The 24,728-nt window shown below is 39.8% G+C and overlaps 2 protein-coding genes and 1 long non-coding RNA gene across 16 annotated transcripts in view; 1 reads left to right on the forward strand and 2 right to left on the reverse strand.

Annotated features, from left to right (window-relative positions):
- HMGB1 (high mobility group box 1) overlaps positions 1 to 553 on the reverse strand; it is a 154,798-nt gene extending 154,245 nt beyond the window's left edge. Inside the window, exon 1 of one of the 2 annotated variants that reach the window (XM_028837151.2) lies at positions 430 to 553. The gene's annotated coding sequence lies outside the window, so the exon portion shown is untranslated. Of the gene's footprint in view, positions 1 to 155 lie in introns of both variants that reach the window. The other variant, XM_077973661.1, reaches the window with a different exon arrangement.
- A 306-nt stretch (positions 554 to 859) lies between these two features.
- Positions 860 to 24,728, forward strand: part of USPL1 (ubiquitin specific peptidase like 1) — a 39,757-nt gene continuing 15,888 nt past the window's right edge. For 2 of the 13 annotated variants that reach the window (XR_013407854.1, XM_077974150.1), the window contains exons 1-7: positions 860 to 996; positions 4,005 to 4,171; positions 4,690 to 4,818; positions 11,728 to 12,367; positions 18,516 to 18,629; positions 19,141 to 19,296; positions 23,260 to 23,389. Coding sequence is in view for 12 of the 13 variants with exons in the window: in XM_077974150.1 (XP_077830276.1) it covers positions 23,265 to 23,389 (125 nt within the window). In the remaining variant the exon portion in view is untranslated. Of the gene's footprint in view, positions 997 to 1,026; positions 1,461 to 4,004; positions 4,172 to 4,689; positions 4,819 to 11,727; positions 12,368 to 18,515; positions 18,630 to 19,140; positions 19,297 to 22,730; positions 22,820 to 23,259; positions 23,390 to 24,728 lie in introns of those variants that run through there. The other 11 variants (XM_077974155.1, XM_015120824.3, XM_015120826.3 and 8 more) reach the window with 9 other exon arrangements.
- On the reverse strand, positions 7,467 to 10,227 carry LOC144336240 (uncharacterized). Its single transcript, XR_013407859.1, has 2 exons — positions 9,165 to 10,227; positions 7,467 to 8,288 (listed from the first exon to the last, which is right to left on the reverse strand). It is a non-coding gene; the product is annotated as an uncharacterized LOC144336240 (long non-coding RNA).

The raw sequence follows: 24,728 nt of genomic DNA on the forward strand, positions 1-24,728 counted from the left end.
AGAGGCTTAAACTTATCAAATGAGAATTCCCCCTTTCTCTGAAGTTAAAACAAGGCAGGGCAGCTGGAATTAGTGCAGCAGGGACAGAACGGCTGCTGACTAGTCAGAACGGGTCGTGGAATGCAAAGTCCCTGTGCTTTCGCTGCTCCCCTTACCGTGAGAAGATCTGGGAGGGAGGAAAGGAGGAGAAACACCCCAGAATCCTGGTAGAAAAGCCCCTGGCCTCGAAGATGGGCTCTAGGGAGACAGGGAGGGGCAGCTCCGTGTGTGATGACCCTTTGTGAACATGCACTCTGTGGCAGCTTCGGCTCCACCGAGGCTTTGGGAGAGCGGACTACGGATGCCCAGCGCGACCCAGCTGTGAAGGCCACGCCGGCGGAGAGGCTCCATGGCACCTCCGCCGGCTTCGGGAGCCCTTCCCTCTCCCACCTCCGCGGGTCACCCCAGGGCCCAGCGGCTCCCGATCACGCTCGCGCGGACCACGGAACAGCGACGCAGAAGCCGGTCTCTTTCCTCAGCGTAATCCCTCCGCAGCAGGCCGCGCACTAGTTTTAATCACGCCCCACCCCCTGGCCGCTGGCGCCACCTCCGCCACTCGGGCGCTTTCCAGCAGCTTCCAGAAACGTCGCCTCCCCAAACCCAGCCACTCACACATGGCGGGCTCAGCAACCACCGGCCCCGCCCCTGCTCGTCGCCGCAGTCGCAACTGCGTCTGCGGCCACAGGGCGGACAGCCACGCCTCTGCGGAGCGCGACCGGAAGTGCTCACGTCTTCACCTTCCCCGCCGCGCCTCCGTTCTTTCAGGCCCTGCGTGCAGCAGGAAGGAGGACTCTTTTGCCGCGGACTGAAGCCGGAAGCCGCCTTCCTAGTGGAAACGCGAGTGGGGGAGGAGCAGTCCGCGGGGAACGTGGGTTGAACGTTGCAACTAGGGTGGAAATCAAGCTGGAACAGGAGTTCCGATCGACCCGGTACCAAGAAGGGGAGTGCCCGCGGCAGGTAACGGAGAAGAGGGAGGGGTTTCTTTCCGCTCTCGAAATTGGGAAAAGAGACAGAGCTGTGATGACCTATGGGGTAGTCGGCGCGCTGAAAGGATGGGCTAGGCTGGGACGGGGTTCAAGTGGGAAAGATTGATGATTAAGGTATAGAGTTGGACTTACAGATCCGTTTGGGCTCAGAGAGGTGAACGCTGAAGAGAAACCAGAGTTTGTTTTCGTTTTCCAAGGAGCGTGGAGTTGGGCAGGGTTAACGGACCCTGCGCCTCTTGGGGCTTCTTAGGTTGGGTGTTGAAACTTCCCTCCTTTGGTCCTGTTCGTCTCTGATTCAAAATAGTTGGGTTTGGTACCAGACAGAGCTGGGTGCAGAAAGCCGACCCTGTTCTTCGGCTTCCAGGTGGGTTGTGGCCTCGCTCTTGACGGTTCACGTGCCGAGCCTACTCGCTCTCGGAAGGCAAGCTCAAATGGGTGGGTATAAGGCCCCCTCTTCGAACAGCTGTTTCCCTGGGTTTCTCCATTTTGCACACAGGAGTGTGAATTAAGTTTAATTGCATACTTGTTACGATTCCCAGGGCCAGCTTGACACGTTCATTGTGCTATATAACTGGGTTCATGCTTGGCTAATAATTCACATTAAGGCTTCTGGAGTATAAGTGGCCCACAGAAGTATGAAAAGTGGATATTAGAAGAAAGATGCTGGGGGTGAAGTAGAGCTGAGGAAAATAGAACTGGAAAGCTGGGTTGTTTTCACAGTACAGTGAGCTTTAGGTCATAGTACTACCTCTAGGTTATATTGGGCTGTTTTGACGGACTTTGCTGTAATCAGGCTGGAGTAAATAGAGAATTTTAAGCTAAGCATTGACAGGCTTAGACTTACCTTACAGGGACATCATTTTGACAGTGATATGGAAGGGAAAGAGGTAGAGATTTGAGACCTTTCCACAGAACTGTCCACAGAATTTGGTGACTTACTGTGAGGGAAATAAGGAATAGGGAACAACTCAGACTTTCTAGCCTGTGTGTTTCGAAGGATGGAGACGCCCACATTTAAGTGAGATATGGGAAGGAGGAGCAGATTGTTTTTGAAGGGAAGAAGAGCAGCTACTTAGGGTCAAATTAAGTTGTAAAATCCACCCCAGGATTTTGTATTTAAGTCGAAGTGAATTGTATTTGGAAGAAGACCTGGGGAGCTCACCTCTGGTATTTTTTTTATGTCCCCCATATGGACAAATAAACCTCTGGTAGTAAATGAATTGTCTTTTGGGGAATTCTATATATTCAGGATTTCAACCACCAGCCTGTCTTTTTCCTGCTGAAATGTTGGGTGACGGAATCAGGAGAGCAGTTTGGAGGCCCTTTATATTTTATAATTGAGAGAGACAAAGAGAAAACCGTTTGATTTGAAAAAGTTTTCTAGGTTCCCTCAGGTAGTTGGAAATTTTCATCAAAAACAGTTTATTCAAGGTACATAGCCTACTAGTTTCCTATTTGAGAGTACCGCAGAATGATACAACGTGTACTGCTTCTCTACGCAGAATGAAGTATCAAATTAGCACCAAATAGTAGCTTTGTCAGGTGCTAAACTTTTTACATCTTTATCTCATTTAATTCTTAGAAGAAACTAATTTTACAAGTAAGTTCCGGGACTAAGATCCGCAGGTACAAAGCCTGCAAAGCAGGAACCATGGAAGTTTGACTCCTACATAGTTCCCTTTTGTAAGTAGATTATAAATAGAACCAGCCAAAGGGTAATAAGTTGTCTGTGCCTAAAAAGAAAGAAAAAAGTTAGCATCAGTAGTTCTCACCAGAAGGGGTGATTTTGCCTACCGGGGGACATTTGGCAAGTCAGGAAACTTTTTTGGCTGTTGGATCTAGAGGGTAAAGGTCAGTGACGCTGCTAAACATCGTCAGTACATAGGACAGCCTTCACAAACAGTTATTTGGTCAGAGTTATCTGTAATGCTGCGGTTGAGAAACGCTGTCTTATGGTTATTTCTTCAGGAATAGAAAATTAAGATTCACTGATACTTTCTTTAAAAAGCAGTTTTATTTTTGAAGTTATTCCTTGGCTTGAAAGGTTTGTGAAGTTTATATAGCTGAACCAGAACAGCATAATTAGCTTTTAAAGTGAATTATGAGCCCTCGATTCCCAGGAGATGGGTGTCATAGAATCATGCATTCGGATTTGGGAAAGACTTATGCCTAGAATTATTTTACAACATTTCTGCTAAGTGGTAATTCTCCTTTGCCCTAAAGGTCTCCTGTATTTGATTTTCCTATAATTGTAAACCCACAATTAAAATGCTCTTAATTATTTTTTGCTTACACTGAGCTCCGGTCTCTCGTAATTTTTACTCTATTAAATGTAGTTCTACGCCATGGGACTAAGCTCAAAACAAGCTTGCCACATGTAATTTGTACTAGGACAGTGTTTATATTTTTGTTCTGATAACAAAAGAAGTTAAATGTGGTATAAATTAGATCATTTACAAATAATAATTTGTTAGCAGCTTTTAATAAGTAGTATTGTAGTATTTTTTCCAACTGATGAAGTATTAATGTTCTTGGTAGTTGAAAACAATAGGAATGTATGGAATAGATGGTTCATTGTTTCTTTTGTTCCTGCCAGATAGTGGCACAATGGATCTGGGGTTTTTCTCTGTATAATGCTGGCATATTTGTTTCAAATTGTACATAGACTCTAAGAAGTTAGGTTTTCAAATTCTGGTCAATATAGTTTGCCTTAAATAGTAGCTACCTCTACAAGTTTTATTTAATTTGTTCACAAATGAGTCTGTTATGAAAACTGGTCACTGCCCTCTGTTCACAAATTTGCTAGGTTTGTAAATGTAGGTATCATTTTCACTTCAAGATTATAATTGTAGAATATGTTTATTCCAGGACATATAGCCCTCAACATCTACTTAATATATACGTCTTGTAAAATAGCATGGTTCTTTTTTATAGTAAATAGAATTTTTATTTAATTGTCTATTGACTTTTTTTTTCCAGGGTTCATTGAAAAAATCGTTAGTGATATTGACATGTCTCAAGTGACATAAATTAGCCAATGACTCGGAATGATGGATTCTCCGAAGATTGGAAATGGTTTGCCAGTGATTGGACCAGGGACTGATATAGGGATATCTTCACTCCACATGGTGGGGTATTTGGGAAAAGTTAGTGAACTTATTTTTTGCCTGAGTGCAAAGTTTTTTTTTCCTCTGTATTTTTGAGACTTAAATTCAATTGCGATGTTACCAGTTAACTTCTAAAAAATTGTGTCTTCCACGGAAATCTTACAGTAATGGCGAAAGATTGTTTTAATGTGTTTACCTCTCTGTTTTATTGATACATGAAAGTGGAAATAAAACATAGACCTTATGATTTACTGTTCTTTGAAAATATGGTACATAAATTCTCCCTGGTAGTTGATGTTACTTTTTTTCTTGCAAATAAAATTGATGCTATTCTTAACACTTAACATTTAATATTTAAAACCATAACATAATTATTTTTGGAATAATAGCTTAAAGGCTTATATGCATTTCTTTTATTTGCCATGTTTAAAATATCTTGGCAGGATATTTGTAATAGAAAATTATAATTTTTTTCTGGTTACCTTTCCATCTAACTTTTAATATTTTGATATATTGTAGGAATGTCTATATTTTAATTTGCTTTATTTCTCTTTTAGAATTATGATTCAGCTAAAGTTCCATCAGATGAGTATTGCCCTGCTTGTAGAGAGAAGGGAAAGTTAAAAGCCTTAAAGACTTACCGAATTAGTTTTCAAGAATCTATCTTTTTGTGTGAGGATCTGCAGGTAAAGTATTAATCTTATATGGTATATATAAGATTTTTCTTTTTTCTTTTGCTTTTTTCTTGTTTTAAAAGTTTACTCATTTTTTGTTTTTTAGGCTGGATTTTTAATATGTAACTCAGTTTCTAAGTCTGTCTGGTATACAATGTTATTTTTCCACCTACCTTTCCCTTTGCATAAAGATCTTTGTTTTTATTGCCATTTGACTTGAGAGAGGAGAAAATACATTTCAAGTTCTTTTTTTCAACCTTTTGGAGGTCCTTGTTAGCTATTAGCGTATAGTAGTTACTCTCTCATCTCTTTGGTTTATCTTTGCAACTGATGGGAAAAGTTGCGAATCTCTAATGTACCTGGAAGATTGTTTTGGAAATTGGTTAGTCTAAAACCAGTATATATACTGTGAACCAGATAGAGCATAGAATCTTGTAAAGTCTAAAAGACCCTTTTAGAAGCTCTAAATAGCTTTTAAAATTATAGTAATTTGTACCCACTGGTACGGCTTTTATATAGCAGCTCATTAAATTCTATAATACTCCACATTTTATTGTATTTGACAGTTTATGAGACTGTCTCATACACATTTAATTCTCAGAACTTTGCAGGATTTGTATTGCTATTTCATGAATAAGAAAATAGATGGATTTCAGAGGGTTTAGGAACATAAGATCCTGATACAGTGGCAGAGCTGTGGTTGGAATACAGACTTCTAATTTTGGATCTGTTTATTCCAGCAAAAAATTAACAGTTCATCAGAATTACCTAGAGTGCTTTTAATAAATTTCTGAGTATCAACCCCAGATGCTGATTCAGTAGAGTTGGCCCAGAATTCTGTGGTTTTGTAACATTTGAGGATGAGTCTGATCATCAGCCAGCCAGGTTTGGAAAATACTAGACTTAATCACGTGGTTGTTAATAGATACTTATGCTGGGTATAATTTGAAGTAAAGTAATCCCAGGCATGTCTACAAATATAAATTTCTTTATGCATATATTCAATGGTTTTTTTATGAGTGTCACTGTTTGGCATTGTTCCAGATACAATGTTAGGATACAATAATAAAACAAAAATTTCTTGCCCTTAAGGAGGTTATGTCGTAGAGTGGGAAAGACAATAAACAAGTATGTGTTTCTGTGTCATGTGATAAAAAGTGCTGTGGAGGAAAATAAGGCAGTAGGGACTGGAATGCCAAAGTAGGGGGAGTTTGCAATTTTAATTAGGTTGGTGAGGGTAATGCATCAATGAGAAAGTGAAATTTGAGCAAAAGCCTGAAAGAGGTGTAGAGCAGTGAGCTTGCTAGGCAGGGGAAGCAAGTTCCAGGGAGGCCTTGAGAGAATGGAGACTGCCTGTGATATTTGTGCTACTGCAATGAAACCAGCAGGGCGATAGAAGGTGGATCAGAAAAATAATGGGGGAGCTGGACCAAGTAGGGTTTTATAGGCCATTGTAAGCTTTCTGGCTTTTACTATGGGTGGAACCAGGAACCATAGCAGAGATGTTGGCAGAGGAGTGACATAAGTTGACTTCAGTGTTAAAACCATTACTGTGGCTGCACTGTTGAAAATGTATGTAATGGGCAAGACCTAAAGCAGGGAGATTATAGTATAATATGAATTATATTTGGTCCTTGCCTCTGGTTTCTGTCACAGAGCTAAAACTCTTAGAATTTCCTGAGTGACAAGAGTGTCCTGTTATTCATAATGAGCCTGTTTGCTAACACTGGGGTTCATACTAATGTGGTGACTTAGGATGGAGCCGTGGATAGCCTCAGATGGGGCAAGTAGCTGGAAAGCCCACATGATTAGAGAATTAATGAGTGAGAACTTTTAGCCCTACCCACAGGCCTCCAGGAAAGGAGTGGAGGGGCTGGAGATTAAGCTGTATGAAAATATCAAGATTTGGATTTAACGCGTGTCTGGGTTGCTGGAGGGGCTGGTGCCATGTGGAGGTGGTATGCCCAGAGGAAGTGGAAGCTTCATACCTCTTCTGCCCCACACCTTGCCCTACTCATTTCTTCATCTATATCCTTTAGAATACCCTTTAGGATAAACCAATAAACATAAGTGTTCGTTTGAGTTCTGTGAGCCGTCCTTGCAAACTACTTATGCCCAAGAAGCGGGAGTGGGAACCTTTGTAGCCAGTCAGTGAGATATACTGGTGTTCTGGATGTGGGATTGGCATCTGAAGTGGAGGGAGTCGTGGAACGGAGCCCTCAACCTGTAGGGTCTGACATGGTCTCTAGGTAGATAACATCAAAATGGAGTTGGATTATAGGATACCCATTTGGTGTCCTCTGGAGAATTGCTTGGTGTGGGGAAAAAGCCCCCACACCTCTGGTCACAAAAGTGTGCTGGGAGGATAGAATATATGAAAATTGTCAGAATCCAAATGGAGTAATTTGTGTTCAAAAAAAAAAAAATTCCTGCCTGGTCAGGCAAGTGGCTGACAACTGTAATCCCAACACTTTGGGAGACTGAGGCAGGCAGGAGGATTGCTTGATCCTAGGAAATGGAGACCAGCCTATGCAACATAGTGTGGCCTTGTCTCTAAGAAAAAATTTTAAATTAGCTGGGCATGGTGGTGTGCGTCTGTAGTCCCAGCTACTTGGGAGGGGGACTACAGGTGCACAGCACCATACCCAGGAGGTCCAGGCTGCAGTGAGCTATGATTGTGCCACTGCATTCCAGCCAGGATGACAGGGTGTGAGACCCTGTCTCTAATTAAAAAAAAAAAAAAAAAAAAAAAAGACAAATAGAGCCAGGAAAGGCTATGAAGAGAGAGCTTTCATGCATAAATACCAAAATATCCCAAAAGACTGCAAAAACCACAGCCTTGCACAAAGACCGTCATCACTTACACAGAAGATACTTCTGCAAGAACATCTGCCCAACAACTGCCTGGTCCAGCCGTGGGCTGGTGTCATCCTTGTTACTGATCCTTGTAGCCAAGGGTAATTATCTCAAAACAAGTATGTGATCCTTCTCATTTTCCTTTAAAAACCTTTTGTCTTCCCTTACCTCCCTGAACACAGTTTACTATGGCATGTGTATTCCCATTGGAATACTTTATTCCTGAATAAATGTCACTTTCTTTTTAAAAGCTTCTCTCTCTTTCTTTTTATTTAGATTGATAAGTAGAAAGGAAAAAAAGCTTTTTTCCTTTTGGACTAGTCAAAGGCAGTTGCAGTATTCTGGGGTAGAGGGTGGTGGCAGAGGTGTTGAGGCATGGTTGGAGTTTATTTATACTTTGAAGGTAAAGCCAACAGGATTTGCTGAAAGATTGGAATATGGGGTTGGAAAGAGGAATCAAGGATGGTTCCAAGATTTTTGGCTTGAAAAATTAGAAGAATGGAATCGCTAATTACTGAACTGGGAAGACTTGGAAGAGCAAGGTTTTGGGGAGAAGATCAGGACCATAAGAATAGACAAGTCCTAGTCCTCGGGAGATAGGTTTTTGGCTATTAAAGTTAGATGCACTACATGGATTTTTAGTTTTGCTTGTTTTTTGTTTTGTTTTGTTTTGTTTTGTTTTGTTTGAGAGACGGAGTCTTGCTCTGTCACCAGGCTGGAGTGCAGTGGCACGATCTCGACTCACTGCAACCTCCGACTCCATGGTTCAAGGGATTCTTTTGCCTTAGCCTCCTGAGTAGCTGAGATTACAGGCATGCGCGACCATGCCCAGCTAATTTTTGTATTTTTAGTAGAGATGGGGTTTCACTATGGCCAGGATGATCTTGATCTCCTGACCTCAGGTGATCCACCCGCCTTGGCCTCCCAAAATGCTGGGGTTACAGGCGTGAGCCACCACGCCTGGCCCGGACTTTTGGTTTTTGAAGCATTCTTTTTTAAGTGACAAGGCAAAAAAACATATAATCAAGAATTTTAAGTATATACTTTGGAAATGTTAAAAGGAACGTGAGTAATTTATTATTGTTTTTTAAATTTCTAGTCAGCAATAAGAGCCCAATGTACTTTATGAAGTAGATTGGTTTACACCAGGGGTGAGGAAACATTTTGTATGATGCACAAGCAAGGAATGATTTTTATATTTTTTAAATGGTTAGGAAAATATCAAAAGAAAAAATTCCAGAAAAAATCAAAAGAAAGGCCAGGTGCGGTGGCTCACACCTGTAATCCTAGCACTTTGGGAGGCTGAGGCGGGTAGATTCTTTTGAGGTCGGGAGTTTGAGACCAGCCTGGCCAACATGGTGAAACCCGTCTCTACTAAAAATACAAAATAGCCGGGTGTGGTGGCATGTGCCTGTGATCCCTGCTACTTGGGAGGCTGAGGCAGGAGAATCGCTTGAAGCCGGGGCAGAGGTTGCAGTGAGCCAAGGTTTGAGCCACTGCACTCCAGCCTGGGTGACAGAGGAGACTCTGTCTCAAACAACAACAACAATAGAACAAAAAAAAAAACCAAGAAGAATACCCTTTCATAATCAGTGAAAATTAAATGAAATTCAAATTTCAGTGTTCATAAATAAAGTTTTACCGGAACATAGCCATGCTCAATCATTTATGTATTGTTCATGGCTTCTTTTGCATACAACAACAGAGTTGGGTCGTTGTCACAGACTATGTGGCTCATAAAATCTAAATATTTATCATCTAGCCTTTTATCAGTAAACTTTGCTGATCCCTGTGTAAGTCCTCTGAATCAAATTATTTCAAAAGAGTTGTGTTATAAAATTTGGAGTTTACTGTGCTATAAATTGCAAAGAACCATTTGGAAAACCTCTTTTAATCAGGTATTTACATTAAAATGTTCCTTGATTTGTACACTTATATTCAAGACTGGTCCAAAATTATACCAAATTGAAACTCTCAAGTGTTTTTAAACAGTAGGAAGTTTTAACTTTTTTTTTTTTTTTCGTGGAGTAGTCTATCATTCAGCGTTTACTTTGGAACATTTAATTAGTCTTTTTAAAAAACCCATGAAATTTATAATAAAGTTTTTAAATCATTAAGGTTAAGGAATCAAAGAAAAGATTTTTTTGTTTTCTCCATTTGTAAAATGAATACATTATTATTATAATTTGTCTTTGGCCATACCTTGTTGATAATTACTTATATAAGTATAAGAAGACATGATATGTTTTCCTTTTTCCTATTTCACAAGAATGAGTACAGGAGTTTACTTAAGCTGCTCCAAAACTCAGTGAAAGAGACAGGATTAGGTTTTTTTCAGCATTGGATTTTAAATGATACTAGATGGTTGTGCTGGGCTAAAATACTAATGCTTTGTGTATATTTTTATGACTTTATTGAAGACAGCTTAAAAGCTTTATTCTACTTATAAAAATGATACATGTTCACTGTAAATAGAAACAAGTCAGGTATAAAGAAATACAAATCTTTAGAACATGTGGAAAGAGGCAACACAATTCTATAAAAAGAAAAAATAAAGATAAAAATCTGAAATTGTTAATTTATAAGGGAAAAATCGGGGCAAGGACAAATTATATTCCAGATTGGCCTATGGTGGGAGCACAGATTATATAAAGAAAAGTCAGTGAAGACACTTGCAAAGAGTGTGGGTGGAACTCACTAAGTTTTGCAGTTCTGGGGCCTCTTATGGTTTATTACTGTTTTTTTCTTTTTTTTTTTTTTTTTTTTTGGATATACATTCCTTTGGAACCAAAGGTTTATTACTGTTTTGAATAAAGTAGACGTGTAAGTAGGATGCATATACCATGATCTTGACTGCTTGAGATTCACAAAGGGTTTTCATCTCAGGAATTTTTTTTCTGTTAAAAAAATTTGTTTTGATTTTTAAATTGTAAAAAAATTTATCATCTTAACCATTTTTAAGTATAGAGTTCAGGAGTATTAGGTATATCACTTGTGCAGCAGATCTCGAACTTTTTTTCATCTTGCAAAACTGAAACTCTGTACCCATTAAATAACTACTTCCCGTTTTCCTCTCCCCCAGCTTCTGGCAACCATTCTAGTTTCTGTTTCTTTTTTTTCTTTTGAGACGGAGTCTCAAATCTTGCTGTGTTGCCCAGGCTGGAGTGCAGTGGCGTGATCTCCACTCACTGCAACGTCTGCCTGCGGGTTCAGGCAGTTCTCCCTCAGCCTCCTGAGTAGCTGGGACTACAGGGGCACGCCACCTTGCCTGGCTAATTTTTTTTTTTTTGTATTTTTAGTAGAGACAGGGTTTCACCATGTTGGCCAGCTGGTCTTGAACTCCTGACCTCAGGTGTTCTTGCCTCAGCCTCCCAAAGTGCTGGGATTACAGGCATGAGCCACCACACCCAGCCTACTTCCATTTTATTTTTAAGAAATTAAAGTTTCCAGGCCGGGCGCGGTGGCTCAAGCCTGTAATCCCAGCACTTTGGGAGGCCGAGACGGGTGGATCACGAGGTCAGGAGATCGAGACCATCCTGGCTAACACGGTGAAACCCTGTCTCTACTAAAAAATACAAAAAACTAGCCGGGCGAGGTGGCGGGTGCCTGTAGTCCCAGCTACTTGGGAGGCTGAGGCAGGAGAATGGCGTGAACCCGGGAGGCGGAGCTTGCAGTGAGTCAAGATCTGGCCACTGCACTTCAGCCTGGGCGACAGAGCGAGACTCCATCTCAAAAAAAAAAAAAAAAAAAAAAAAGAAAATTTTAAATTCACTTAACATTAGATTTTTATTAAAGCAAAAATATGTTTTCCTTATTAGCTTACTCTTGCGTAACTCAGATTAAACCCTTGATTGTTCAAATTAACCTGAAAAAAATTATTCTTTTGGAGGCCAAAATTTTGATTAAGTAGTTTGTCTCTTAAGTTTTTCAAATTTATGTGTATAAATATAACCTGTCATCAAATTAATGCTAAAATTCTATACATGTTTTTCATGATATGAAAACTATAAAACATGAAGTTATTTGAATTTTTATAGTTTTTATCATTTTATTTTTATTTTCCAGTGCATCTATCCTTTGGGCTCTAAATCACTTCATAACCTAATTTCTCCTGATTCGGAAGAATGTCACACTCCACATAAGCCTCAGAAAAGGAAGAGCTTGGAAAGCAGCTATAAAGATTCATTTCTTTTAGCAAATTCCAAAAAGACTAGAAATCATATTGTTACTCATGGTGAACAAGTTTTGAACAGCAAACATAATGGAGAAGTATATGATGAAAGCTCATCAAACTTACCTGATAGTAGTAGTCAACAGAATCCAGTTAGGACAGCTGATTCCTTGGAGCGGAATGAGATTTTGGAAGCTGATACTGTTGACATGGCTACTACAAAAGATCCTGCTACAGTTGATGTCTCTGGAACTGGCGGACCTTCCCCTCAAAATGAAGGATGTACATCTAAACCAGAAATGCCATTGGAGAGCAAATATACATCATTTCCCCAGACTTTATGTGTCCAGTGGAAAAATGCTTATGCTCTCTGTTGGTTAGACTGTATCCTGTCAGCTTTGGTGCACTCCGAAGAATTAAAGAACACCGTGACTGGACTGTGCTCAAAGGAGGAATCTATATTCTGGCGGTTGTTTACAAAATATAATCAAGCAAATACACTTCTGTATACCAATCAATTGAGTGGCGTTAAAGGTTGGTACTAGTATTTTTATTTATTTATTTATTTATTTGGAGGCAGGGTCTTACTCTGGCACCCAGGCTAGAGTGCAGTGGCATGATCACGTCTCCTTGCAGCCTTGACTTCCCCTGCTCAAATGAGCCTCCCACCTCAGCCTCCCAAGTAGCTGGAACTACGTTCGTGCACCACCATACCCAGCTAAGACAGTGAGATGGGGGCCTCACTATCTTGCCCAGGCTGGACTCGATTTCCTGGGCTCAAGCACCCTTCCTGCCTTGGCCTCCCAAAGTACTCCCTGTAGGCATGAGCCACCATTCCAGCCTATTTGCCTTTAATTCTTGAAAACATTAATGTTGAGTTTTGTCTCCCAGCATGTGGGAAAGATGTCATCCGTTGCTTCTGTTTTCTGGAGGCCTGGGAGCAAGGAGCCCGGGAACAGTATCACGAAGCTTGAGATAACCAGTGACATTATCCTGACAGCCCCAAAGTCAGTCTTTTTTTTTTTTTTAAGTTCTGGGGTACATGTGCAGAACATGCAGTTTTGTCACATAGGTATCCATGTGCCATGGCGGTTTGTTGCACCCATCAACCCGTCACATACATTAGGTGTTTCTCCTAATGCCATCCTTCCCCAACCCCTCCACTCCCCAGCAGGCCCCAGTGTGTGATGTTCCCCTCCCTGTGTCCATGTGTTCTCACTGTTCAACTCCCACTTATGAGTAAGAATATGTGGTGTTTGGTTTTCTGTCCTTGTGTTAGTTTGGGTTGGTTCTAAGTCTTTGCTATTGTGATTTTTTTTTTTTTTTTTTTTTTTGAGATGGAGTCTCACTGTTGCTTAGGCTGGAGCGCAATGGCATAATCTCAGCTCACTGGAACCTCCGCCTTCCAGGTTCAAGCAATTCTCTTGCCTCAACCTCCCGAGTAGCTGGGACTATAGGCGCCTGCCACCATGCCCGGCTAATTTTTGTATTTTTCATAGAGACAGGGTTTCACCATGTTGGTCAGGCTGGTCTTGAACTCCTGACCTCATGATCTGCCTGCCTTGGCCTCCCAAAGTGCTAAGATTACAGGCGTGAGCCACCACGCCCGGCCTAGGCAGTCTTTTTCAAAACTGTGAGGCTGTGCTTGTATCTTACTTAGCCTGTCAGGATAATAGTGGTTAGTTTTAAGTGTACTGAAAAGCAGAATGAAGAAGTGAATAAAAATCATCCATAATCACACAACCTCCTAAGATCTCTTGTCACCCTAAGGGATATGTTTTTCATTTTATTCTCTGTAAAATAGGATACTTATGAACCCACCTCCCAACATATGAAGAATTAAGACATTCCCAATAATTTACATTTACCTATGTGTTCCTCTCATCCCATTCTCTACCTCCCCCAATAAGTAATCATTATCTGAGTGTGTTTTATTATTCCATCTTTTCTCAGTTTTCCTTACATGTATATATCTAAACAGTATACAGTAGTCTCCCCTTATCACAGTTATACTTTTCTTGGTTTCATTTAACCCAAGGTCTGAAAGTAGATGAGTATAGTACAGTAATATATTTTGAGAGAGAGAGAGAGAGAGACACCACATTCATGTAACTTTCATTACAGTGTATTGTTATAATTGTTCTATTTTATTATTAGTTGTTGTTAATCTTACTACGCCTAATTATAAAACTTGATCATAGGTATGTAGTTAAAGGAAAAAGCATTATGTGTAAAGGGTTTAGTTAGTATCCAAGGTTTTAGGCATCCAGTGGGGTCTTGGAAGATATCCTTCTCAGATAATGGGGGACGGATAGTACTGAACCCTGTATATATAGTGTTTTTCCCTATACCTACATAATTACGATCAAGTTTAATTAAGAATAAATTAAATGTGGGCCAGGTGCAGTGGCTCACACCTGTAATCCCAGCACTTTAGGAAGCTGAAGCGGGCAGATCTCCTGAGGTCGAGAGTTCAAGACCAGCCTGGCCAACATGGTGATACCCCATCTCTACTAAAAAATATAAAAATTGACTGGGCGTGGTGGCACACGCCCATAGTCCCAGCTACTCTGGGAGGCTGAGGCAGGAGAATTGCTTGAACCCGGGAGGCAGAGGTTGAACAATCACTTGAACCTGGGATCACACCACTGCATTCTAGCCTGCCTGGGTGATAGAGTGAGACTCTATCTCAAAAAAAAAAAAAAGGTAAAGTAAATGTGGCTCAACATGTTGCTGCCAATTGGAACACTTGTTTCTTATTGTGTCTTCCACCCACAAATTGAATGCTTTTTCCATCTTAACACTACTTATCAGGCACTGTGGCCATAAGTTTAGCAGTTGAGATGCAACAGCAAAATTAGCACCAATTTCTTTTTCCTTCTTCACAGTTTCAAGGATAAGAGATTTGTTCTTAGCTCTCAGCAACCTCAGCATATGATTTTTTTCTTTTAAGTTGAGAACTTTGACTTTTTCACTTAAAGAAGCATTTTACAGCTTCTCTTTGGCGTATCTGAATTGCCAGCATCACTATGCTTGTGCTTTGGGGCCTTTATTAAGTCAAATAAGGGTTCCTTGAACACGAGCACTGCAACACCATGGCAATAGATCGCGTCACCAAGATGGCTACTAAGTGAACCACAGGCAGGGAGTGTAGACAGCTTGGATACACTGGACGAAGGGAAGATTCACATTGCCAATGGAAGACAGCAGGACAGCAAGAGAGTTCATGATGCTACTCAGAATGGCATGAAATGTAAAGCTTTTAAATTGTTTCTGGAATTTTCCATTTAATATTTTCAGACCATGGTTGACTTCGGGTAACTGAAATCATAGGAAGCAAAACCACGGATGAAGAGGGGCCACTTTGTATTGCCTAATTTAGTTTGTTGTGAACTTTAAACAAGGGGGTTGTACAGTAAGTCTTCTGGGACCTTTTTTTCTTGTAAAAATTTATGGGGCTGCTTGTAGTTGTGGCTCATTGATTTTTTCATTGCTATATAATACTTCCATTTTGTAAATATAACAGTATATCCGTCTCCCTGTCAGTGGACAGTTGGTTTTTTTTTTGTTTTTTTTTTTTTTTTTGCCATTGTAAATGCTGCTGCTGTGACCATTTGGGGGCAAGTCTCCTGAGGCACAGTATGAGAGTTTCCCTTCTGTATACCAGAGGAATGGAAAATTACAGACTCTCATGTCTAAATTTACAAGATAATGACAGTAGTTTTCCAAAGTGGTTGTACCAATCAGTTCTCCCATTAGCAGTGTATGTAAGAGCTCTTCCTGATCCATATATTCTCCTTGGTTTATTTTCACACTTGAGATTTTTGCTCTTTGATATAAAATGGTCTGTGACCTTGATTTGCCATTTCCACATTTTGAAAAGGTTGTTGGCTCTGTGTATATATTGCTCATATTTGTCCCCTCTTCTGTGAAATGCCTTTTGTATCTTATCCCTGTTTGTTCTATTGATTGTCACGTTTTAATTGATTTGTCTGAGTTTGTTCTTGTATCTTTGTTGCTAGAGTTACGTCAGATGTTTTGCTGAATCTGCTCCCAACTTGCAGCTTGTGTTTTTACTTTTTCAAAGCTATCTTGATGTATAGGGAAGTCTTTACCTTTCCATTTGGAGCTAGTAATGTTTGTGGCTTTTTAAAGAAATTATTGCTATTCCCAAGGTCAGAAAATCATTCACCTAGATTTTCATTGAAAAGTTATAGTTTTGCTTTTGACATTGAAATTCCTCTTTCAGTTGGAATTCATATTGATGTGTGGTATGAGGTAAGGATCCTTTTTTTTTCCATTTGCATAGCCAGTTTTTGTAGCTCTACTTTATTTTCTCACTTGGTCTGCCATGCCACCTCTAGCATGTATCAACATTTCATGTATGTGTGCAGCTGTTCCTTAACTCTCAATTTCATCCTCTTGGTTACTTTGTCTAACCCAGCACTCATACTTTTTAAATTATTATGGCTACCTTGTAGGGCAAGAATCCTTACTTTTATTCAGCTTCTTTTGAAGTGTCTTGATACATATTTTTTCTGATCTTACTTGGCCATATATATTTTGGGGACAGATGTGACATCATACCAAGCTTTCTTTGCTTGACATTGTGGGTATTTTCTTATTCATTAATGTGCTAAAAATTTTGAGTTGGTCTTACAGTCTTTTATATGGATCTTATACATTGTTTCCCTGTTGTTAACCATTCAGGCTGTTACTAGTTTTTGCTGTTATGAATTAACACCAGGACAAATATTCATATATCTTTTGAATTCATTACTGACTAGTATCCTAGGAGAGATATTAAAATATGAATATTAAAGGTCTTGCTGAATACAGTTTTCCAGAATGGTTGTACCGATATATAATTCCATTTTCATTATGTAGAAAAAAACACCTCAGTGCTTCCTAACCACCTTTGGTTAGAACATTCAAGAGGTTATGGTTTTGTTAGGTAAGAAATACTTTGTTTCAATGTAGGTTTTCTTTGAACCTTTTTGTATGTGTCAGTCATTTACAGTTTTTTGCAGTTTTTAAAATTCAATTTCTCACAAGCATTTTTGCCTTGACTTTTCTTCTATTTCTGCTTTCTCTAATTACAGGAACCCCAGTGTTAAGTAGGTGACAGTTCCGTTGTTTGTTGCAGAAGAGCAACAGTTCAATATTAGAATTAACTTTCGTTTCATGTTTTTATCTGTTACTAATTTTTTACAGAATAATTTTAGTTTTTATAATCTGGTTGTTAGTGTTTGAGCTGCATTACTTTGCAGTGTAAGTGTTTTTTGGTGTGGTCAAATAACAAAAATTCTGGTTAATGCTTATTTCATATTACAAGCGAATCCAGATATTTTCATTAGGGAAACGTATAAGCAGAGTGCGATCAGGCTGTATGAATTATTTATAAGAGATGTGAGTGAAAAGATCTGTTTGTAGCTTAAGAGTAAGTAGAGTCAGATGCATGCGGAGTCTTTTATTCAAAATAATTTTCTTACTAATCTTGGATAGTTTCTTGTCACAGTGATTCCATTTTGAAGATAATAAATATTACCATAAAGAAGTGATCCAAAACATAGATATGTGCCCAAAGGTATTTATCACAATAGTATTTATAATAGTGAAAAAAGAAACAACTAAAATGTTTGGCAATAGGAGAATGATTACTAAAGCAATGTTTCGGCTGAGTATAGTGGCATGCGCCTGTAAGCCCAGCTACTCCGGAGGTTGAGGCTGCAAGATTGCTTGAGCCCAGGAGTTCATGACCAGCCCAGGCAACATAGCAAGACCCTGTCTACAAACACACACACACACACACAAACAAGTGCTATGTTTCAGTCACTGTATAATAACTAGCCAGTTTTTTGTTGTTTTTGTTCTGTTTTTGTTTTTGTTTTTGTTTTTGTTTTGAGAGAGTGTCTCACTTGCCCAGGCTAGAGGGCAGTAGTGAGATCATGGCTCACTGCACCCTGTAGAACCCTAACCCTCCTGGGCTGAAGTGATCCTCCTACCTCAGCCTCCTGAGTAGCTGGGACTACAGGTGTGTACCACCATACCCAGCTTTCTTTTTAAGAGATAGGGGTGTCACTCTGTTGCCCAGGCTGGTCAGAGTTTTTAATGAAGCAAATTTGTGTAGACAAAGCAGGATGTGGAACCAAATAAACACTATGTTGCCACTGAAGACCCCTTCAGACTCCTCAAAAATGACATAGAAGGGAAATATATGAGGTATTAGTTTGGGAAATAATTGTAACTTTATTAAGACTCCTTATAAATTTATCTGTTCCTGTGACCTGGCTAAGTTCAATAAAAGTTACACAGAGTGGAATAAATGAATAAATCATTTGTACTATAAGTAATTGCACATAAGGAGGTAACTTCTTTAGCTGTTTTAGATATAGACATAGCATCTGAAAGGTTATTTTGCTATACCTGTGATTATATGGGTGAGAAAGGCTTTCCCCGAGATTTTACCCATTAGGTAAGTACTAATGATATTGTGCTGATAACATACATTAAGGGAATATATGGTATACCACAGAGAAAGAATTAAGGAAATTTTGTGTTTTGCTTTTTGTCTCTGTTTGTAGAACTTACTGACTCAGCTTTCATTCTTGGGAATGTCTCAGTTTTCTGTGGCAAGATACACATCGATGAGGAATTGATAATGTTCTTTGTATTTTCTTAGATGGAGATTGTAAAAAACTTACCTCAGAAATATTTGCAGAGATAGAGACCTGTCTGAATGAAGTTAGAGATGAAATTTTTATTAGCCTTCAACCCCAGCTTAGATGCACATTAGGTAAGTAATTGGTATAACTTGCTTGTATTATACTCATCTACCATGTAGAAATACGTACATCATAAGGAAGTATAACACTGTTTGATTACCTTGGATGATCATCTTCTTGGGAGAGAGAATCTGAGTGGTCTGACTTAGGAATCTACCACTGGGTAGGTTATTGTAGGGCAGAGCCGTTCTATATAAATATGCAGGCTGGTGTTCCCCCTCTTGAGAGTGGGTGCTGTTCTCAGAACCAGGAGAATTTTAGGGGCATATCATTAGTTGCTTCTCTAGTACGTTTCCTAGCAGACAGATCTAGCATTTTTAACCTCAATTGTGCATTAAAAAGCACCGAGGGAATTTAAAAGTAAATGCCAATGCTAGGGGCATTTGAATTAGAATCTCAGGGATGGGGCTCAGGAAATCAGTAATTTTTAGAAACCCCACATGATTGTTACATGTACACAGGGTTTAGAATCTCATCTAAACCAACCATAGTAATTCTGTTTCCCTACCGTGATTGCTTTAGGAATGGACATGTGGTACAGTTTTGGCCAGTGGATATTAAGAGAAATATGCTGATGGCATTTTGAGAAAGCTTCCTCGCCTTTAGAAAGGGCACAAGGATGGGACCTCTTTGTTCTCTGTGACTTGGTTTTTGGCCTGTGGGAGTGGTGTGCAGCAAGTGAGTTAGTGTCTGACCAAACCTTTCTAAATTTTTTTAGTATTACAGAAAGGAGCTGTGGGGTTTTTTGTTTGTTTTTGTTTTGAAAGGGCTTTTTGTTTTATTTTCCTTTTATCCTTGTATTAACTCTTCTAGTAATGTTAGAGTAGCAGAGTACGATACTCCCTCTTAGTAATTACCCATATTATGTAAAGTATCAGTGCCTTCTAGTTTTTCTCTCAATGAGTGACATTTAACTTATATTAAAAAATGATTTTTATATTTTATAATAAAATCAGTTGTTGCAACTGATTTATCTAGCATGTACAAAAGACACCATGCTTCCAGATCATTATAAAATATGATATTTTATAATATATTGACAATATATTTATAACATATTTATATACTTATACAGCCGGGCACGGTGGCTCACGCCTGTAATCCCAGCACTTTGGGAGGCCGAGGCAGGCGGATCACAAGGTCAAGAGATCGAGACCATCCTGGCCAACATGGTGAAATCCGGTATCTACTAAAAATACAAAAATTAGCTGGGTGTGATGGCATGTGCCTGTAGTCCCAGCTACTCAGGAGGCTGAGGCAGGAGAATCGCTTGAACCTGGGAGACAGGTTTCAGTGAGCCGAGATCACACCACTGCACTCCAGCCTGGGGACAGAGTGAGACTCTGTCTCCAAAAAAAAAATATATATGTATATATATGTGTGTGTGTGTATATATATATATATATATTTATAATATATCTGGAAGCATGGCGTCTTTTGTACATGCTGGACAGCTTTTGACATATTTCTTTGACTCATGCTTCTGTCCCCTAATTTTCACTTTTTTCCTACATTTTATTAAAATTGATATATAATTATTGTATATCTGCTTTGTTTTTATGGACTTATATATTTATTCTGTTTTTATAAAAATCTGATTTTTCATATGCCAGATTTCTGACATTTCCTCCTCTAGGCCTAAAGAACTGTTCTAATTTATGTATCAGATAGACTCTGAGATGAAATGAATATTCTTTTTTCTTTATATCAAAGTGTAATTTACATATAGTGAGACCCTTTTTAAGCGTGTACAGCTCTGTAACCCTCACTACAGTCAAGATATAGGACTCTGTCACTCTAAAACTTTTCACCAGGCTCCTTGTGGTTAACCAGGTTCATCACCCCCAGCCACTGATCTGTTGAGCGAATACTCATTTCGAAGGAGCCTTTTCCATAAGATCCTAGAGTTTAGATGGAGGGGCTTTTGTGGTGCATTTAGCAGGTACCATTTCCCTTCTAGAGTCCCTACTTCAGTTCCCAGTTGAATTAAAGAATGGTTTCTCCCCCAGCCTGAATCACTACCCTTCTTATCCCAGATAATTATTTTTGGAACGAAGTTACATCTTTTGCTCCACCTCCGCCATGGGCCTGGTTTTCTATGTAACAGAAGGAATTTTTAAATTATTATTTTGTGTAATCATAATAATTGGGCAAACATACAGCTCTTTCAATGCAGGAGGATTCCTCTCTTGTTTTACTGCCCATTCAAGGATAGGTGCTATATTTTAGCTGAAGATCTTACTAATTAAATATAACTTATTTAACCATGTGTTTTGAGCTCTTTTATGATATTTTAATTCACGGAGAACTTTATGTATTTTAGACCTGAAGATTTTATATTGTGATTATGAAATGTAAATTGTTTGCTTTTTCAATTAATATTTACTTACAATAGAATGCGGATTTAAAGGCTGGTAATGAATTACAAAATTGTGCTATATGACATACTATTTATGCATACAGTGTTGCATATTTTCATTTCTGGGAGATTTATTTGTATTTCTACTTACAAAAAAACTTTTTAAAACTTGTTTTATGGCTGGGCCCGGTGGCTCACACCTGTATTCCCAGCACTTTGGGAGGCGGAGGCAGGTGGATCACCTGAGGTCAGGAGTTCAAGATCAGCCTGACTAACATGGTGAAACCCTGTCTCTACTAAAAATACAAAAAATTAGTCAGGCGTGGTGTAGGAGCCTGTAATCCCAGCTACTCGGGGGTGCTGAGGCAGGAGAATTGCTGGAACCCAGGAGGCAGTGGTTGCGGTGAGCTGAGATCGCGCCACTGCACTCCAGCCTGAGCAACAAGTGCGAAACTCTGTCTCAAAATAAATAAATAATACAAACTTTTTTTATGTTTTTGTTCAAAAGTAGCAGTGAGACTGTCCCACAAAGGTGACTAAAATAGCCTTTGTAACTACCGATATTTATAGAATATGCTTAGGGTTAGGGTATAACTTGCTTGTATTATACTCATCTACCATGTAGAAATACGTACATCATAAGGAAGTATAACACTGTTTGATTACCTTGGATGGTCATCTTCTTGGGAGAAAGAATCTGAGCGGTCTGACTTAGGAATCTACCACTGGGTACGTTATTGTAGGGCAGAGGCGTTCCCTAGAAATATGCAGGCTGGTGTCCCACCTCTTGAGAGTGGGTGCAGTTCTCAGAACCAGGAGAATATTTAGGGGGCAAGTTGTTAGTTGCTTCTTTAGTACTTTTCCCAGTAGACACATCTACCATTTTTAACCTCAACTGTGCATTGAAAAGCACCAAGGGAATTTAAAAGTAAATACCAATCATAGGGACATTTGAATTAGAATCTCAGGGATGGGGCTCAGGAAATCAGTAATTTTTAGAAACCCCACATGATTGTTATTACTTAGGTAATAACACCTACTGTCTGCCTTGTGGTCCTGCCAAGGTGACTGTTCGAGGCAACTGTAGTTCCAGGCTAGGGGGAGAACTGGACCATGGAAGTGAGGCTCTGTCCAGGTTAGGGAAGGCATGGAAGGACTCAGTCTCTTGGGCCAAATCAGTAAGGGAGCATCTGAGCTCCTTGAGAATAGGAAGGAGAGAAACCAATTGGAAAAAAGAATGTAAGAGAAGCATGTAGATTCTGCTACTTAGCTTACTTTCCAGTCTCAAAGCTGAAAGCCAACATTCACTGTTCAGTTATTTTCAGTGACAAGATTCAAATCTTCAATCGTAAAGTTGTTAAAGGAAAGGATTAGACTGAAAAGTTAGGAAGAACGGTAGATGAAGAGTCCAAAGAGTTGAGGCTGGTCATTTAACCATTGTGTGGCCACACCCTTTCCACAGGTGGAACAAGATGATCAGAATAGAAATGGCCAATTCTGGTGTGTTTCTACAGTGTTTCACTGGTTACATTTTTTTAACATCTGTGGCAAACCATTTCCATAATTTTTTTTCTTTTTTTAGAGACGGGTGTCGCTCTGTCACTCAGGCTGGTATGCAGCGGCATGATCATAGCTCACTGCAGCCTCAAATTCCTGGGTTCAAATGAGCCTCCTGCCTTAGCCTCCTGAGTAGCTTGGACTACAGGTGTGTGGCACCACTCTCAGCTAATTTATTTCATTTTATTTTTTGTAGAGATGGTGCCTCGCTATATTGGCTACGCTGGTCTCGAACGTCATAGAAACTGGTTTTAGGTTCCTAGAGGCTGGCAGCAATTCTCGGAGGTAATGCAAGCAGTCCTCCTGCCTTGGCCTCCCAGTGTGCTGGGATTACAAGGTGTGAGCCACCACACCTCATCAATTTTTGTTTTAATATACTCTAAGGCTATTATAGTTCCAAGATCTTTTTTTTTTCCTGAGAAATCTAGAAAGATGGAAGACAGTATGGGTCTTTTGTGTGTTTTTTTTGTCTTAAGACATTTTCATAAATGTCTGCCAAGGAAAAGGAAAGAGATCGAAGTGTTAATTAAATATTTATGATGGACATTTTTAGAGAAATGCTTTATAAACTTTCCCTCTCCCAGCTCTGGGTGACTTATTCTGTCATACTGTATTAACACATATTCATGCTGTAAATATAGTAAGAAAAGACAGTAGTTCACAATTTTGGTTTAATTTTTGCCATTATTGATTATGAGCAGTAATTTTTCCTTTTCTTTTTGAAGGTGATATGGAAAGCCCTGTGTTTGCATTTCCCCTGCTCTTAAAACTAGAACCCCACATTGAGAAGCTCTTCCTATATTCTTTTTCTTGGGACTTCGAATGTTCGCAGTGTGGACACCAGTATCAAAACAGGTTAGTTTCTTTTGTTTTTTAAAATGGGTCCTTCTAGTTTCTCCACCACAGGTTAAGAGAACAATTTGAGCACCAGACACTGCAGTTTGATTGCTTCTTTAAACTGGAAGGGTCAGAACCTCATGGTTTGATAGACTGGTAGTAGGAGATTTCTTAAGGAGTTCTTCAGTGGGAAATAGGGACGATGAGAGGAATAGTACACCTCCCTTCTCCAGAGTCCTTGCTGAGTAAGAATACCTCTCAGAATGCCTTGAAACTATAGGCATTTTTGTTTATTCCTCTATTAGAGTTGAGGGGTTTTGCTTGTTTACTTTAGGTTTCTAACATTATAGACACTGGTTTTAGACTCTTGGAGGCTAGCAGCAATTCTCAGAGGTAATGCAAGCTTCCTCATTTCTTCCCATAGTCCTGTGAAAGACCAACCACCTCCAGAAGCCTTACACGTGAACTGTCTCAGCCATACTTTCTACTTTTCCTAATGCCTCTCAGCGGCGTATTAGAAAGGCCATGATTGATGCACCTGTTACCTTCAGGCTTTGCATAAGGTGTATATGAAACATAATGAATTTCATGTTTAGGCCCAGGTCCCATCTCCAGGTTATCTCTTTATCTTGGAGACACTTCTGGTCCCATACATTTCAGATAAGATATTCAACCTGTACCTACCATGTAAGGAGAGGAATAGGTTTTAGAAGAGGAGTCAGGGAGGCAAGGTATTGAAGATGACCAAACTGGCTCAATTGGTTATGTATTCAAATTATTACAACAGAAATAACTCTTTTCCACTTTTTTTTTTTTTGAGATGGAGTCTCACTCCCATCGTGCAGGCTGGAGTGCAGCAGTGCAATGTTGGCTCACTGCAGCCTCCACCTCCTGGGTTCAAGCAATTCTCCTTCCTCAGCTTCCTGTGTAGCTGGGATTACAGGTGTGTGCCACCACGCCTGGCTAATTTTTGTATTTTTAGTAGAGACAGGGTTTCACCATGTTGCCCAGGCTGGTCTTAAACTCCTGACCTCAAGTGATCCAGCTGCCTCGGCCTCCCAAATTACTGGGATTACAGGTGTGAGCCACCATGCCCAGCGACACTTAAGTTAGAAAACTTGAAGTCTCTTTAAGTTACTAAAGTAAAATGTGATATAAAAATATTACTTTTGAAGGCTGGGCATGGTGGCGCACGTCTGTAATCCAGCACTTTGAGAGGCCGAGGCAGGTGGATCATGAGGTCAGGAATTTGAGACCAACGTGGCCAACATGGTGAAACCCCGTCTCTACTAAAAATACAAAAATTAGCCGGGCATGGTGGTGGACGCCTGTAGTCCCAGCTACTTGGGAGGCTGAG

This window comes from Macaca mulatta, chromosome 17, assembly GCF_049350105.2.
Source record: "Macaca mulatta isolate MMU2019108-1 chromosome 17, T2T-MMU8v2.0, whole genome shotgun sequence".
In the NCBI taxonomy this organism is placed as follows: Eukaryota; Metazoa; Chordata; class Mammalia; order Primates; family Cercopithecidae; genus Macaca; species Macaca mulatta.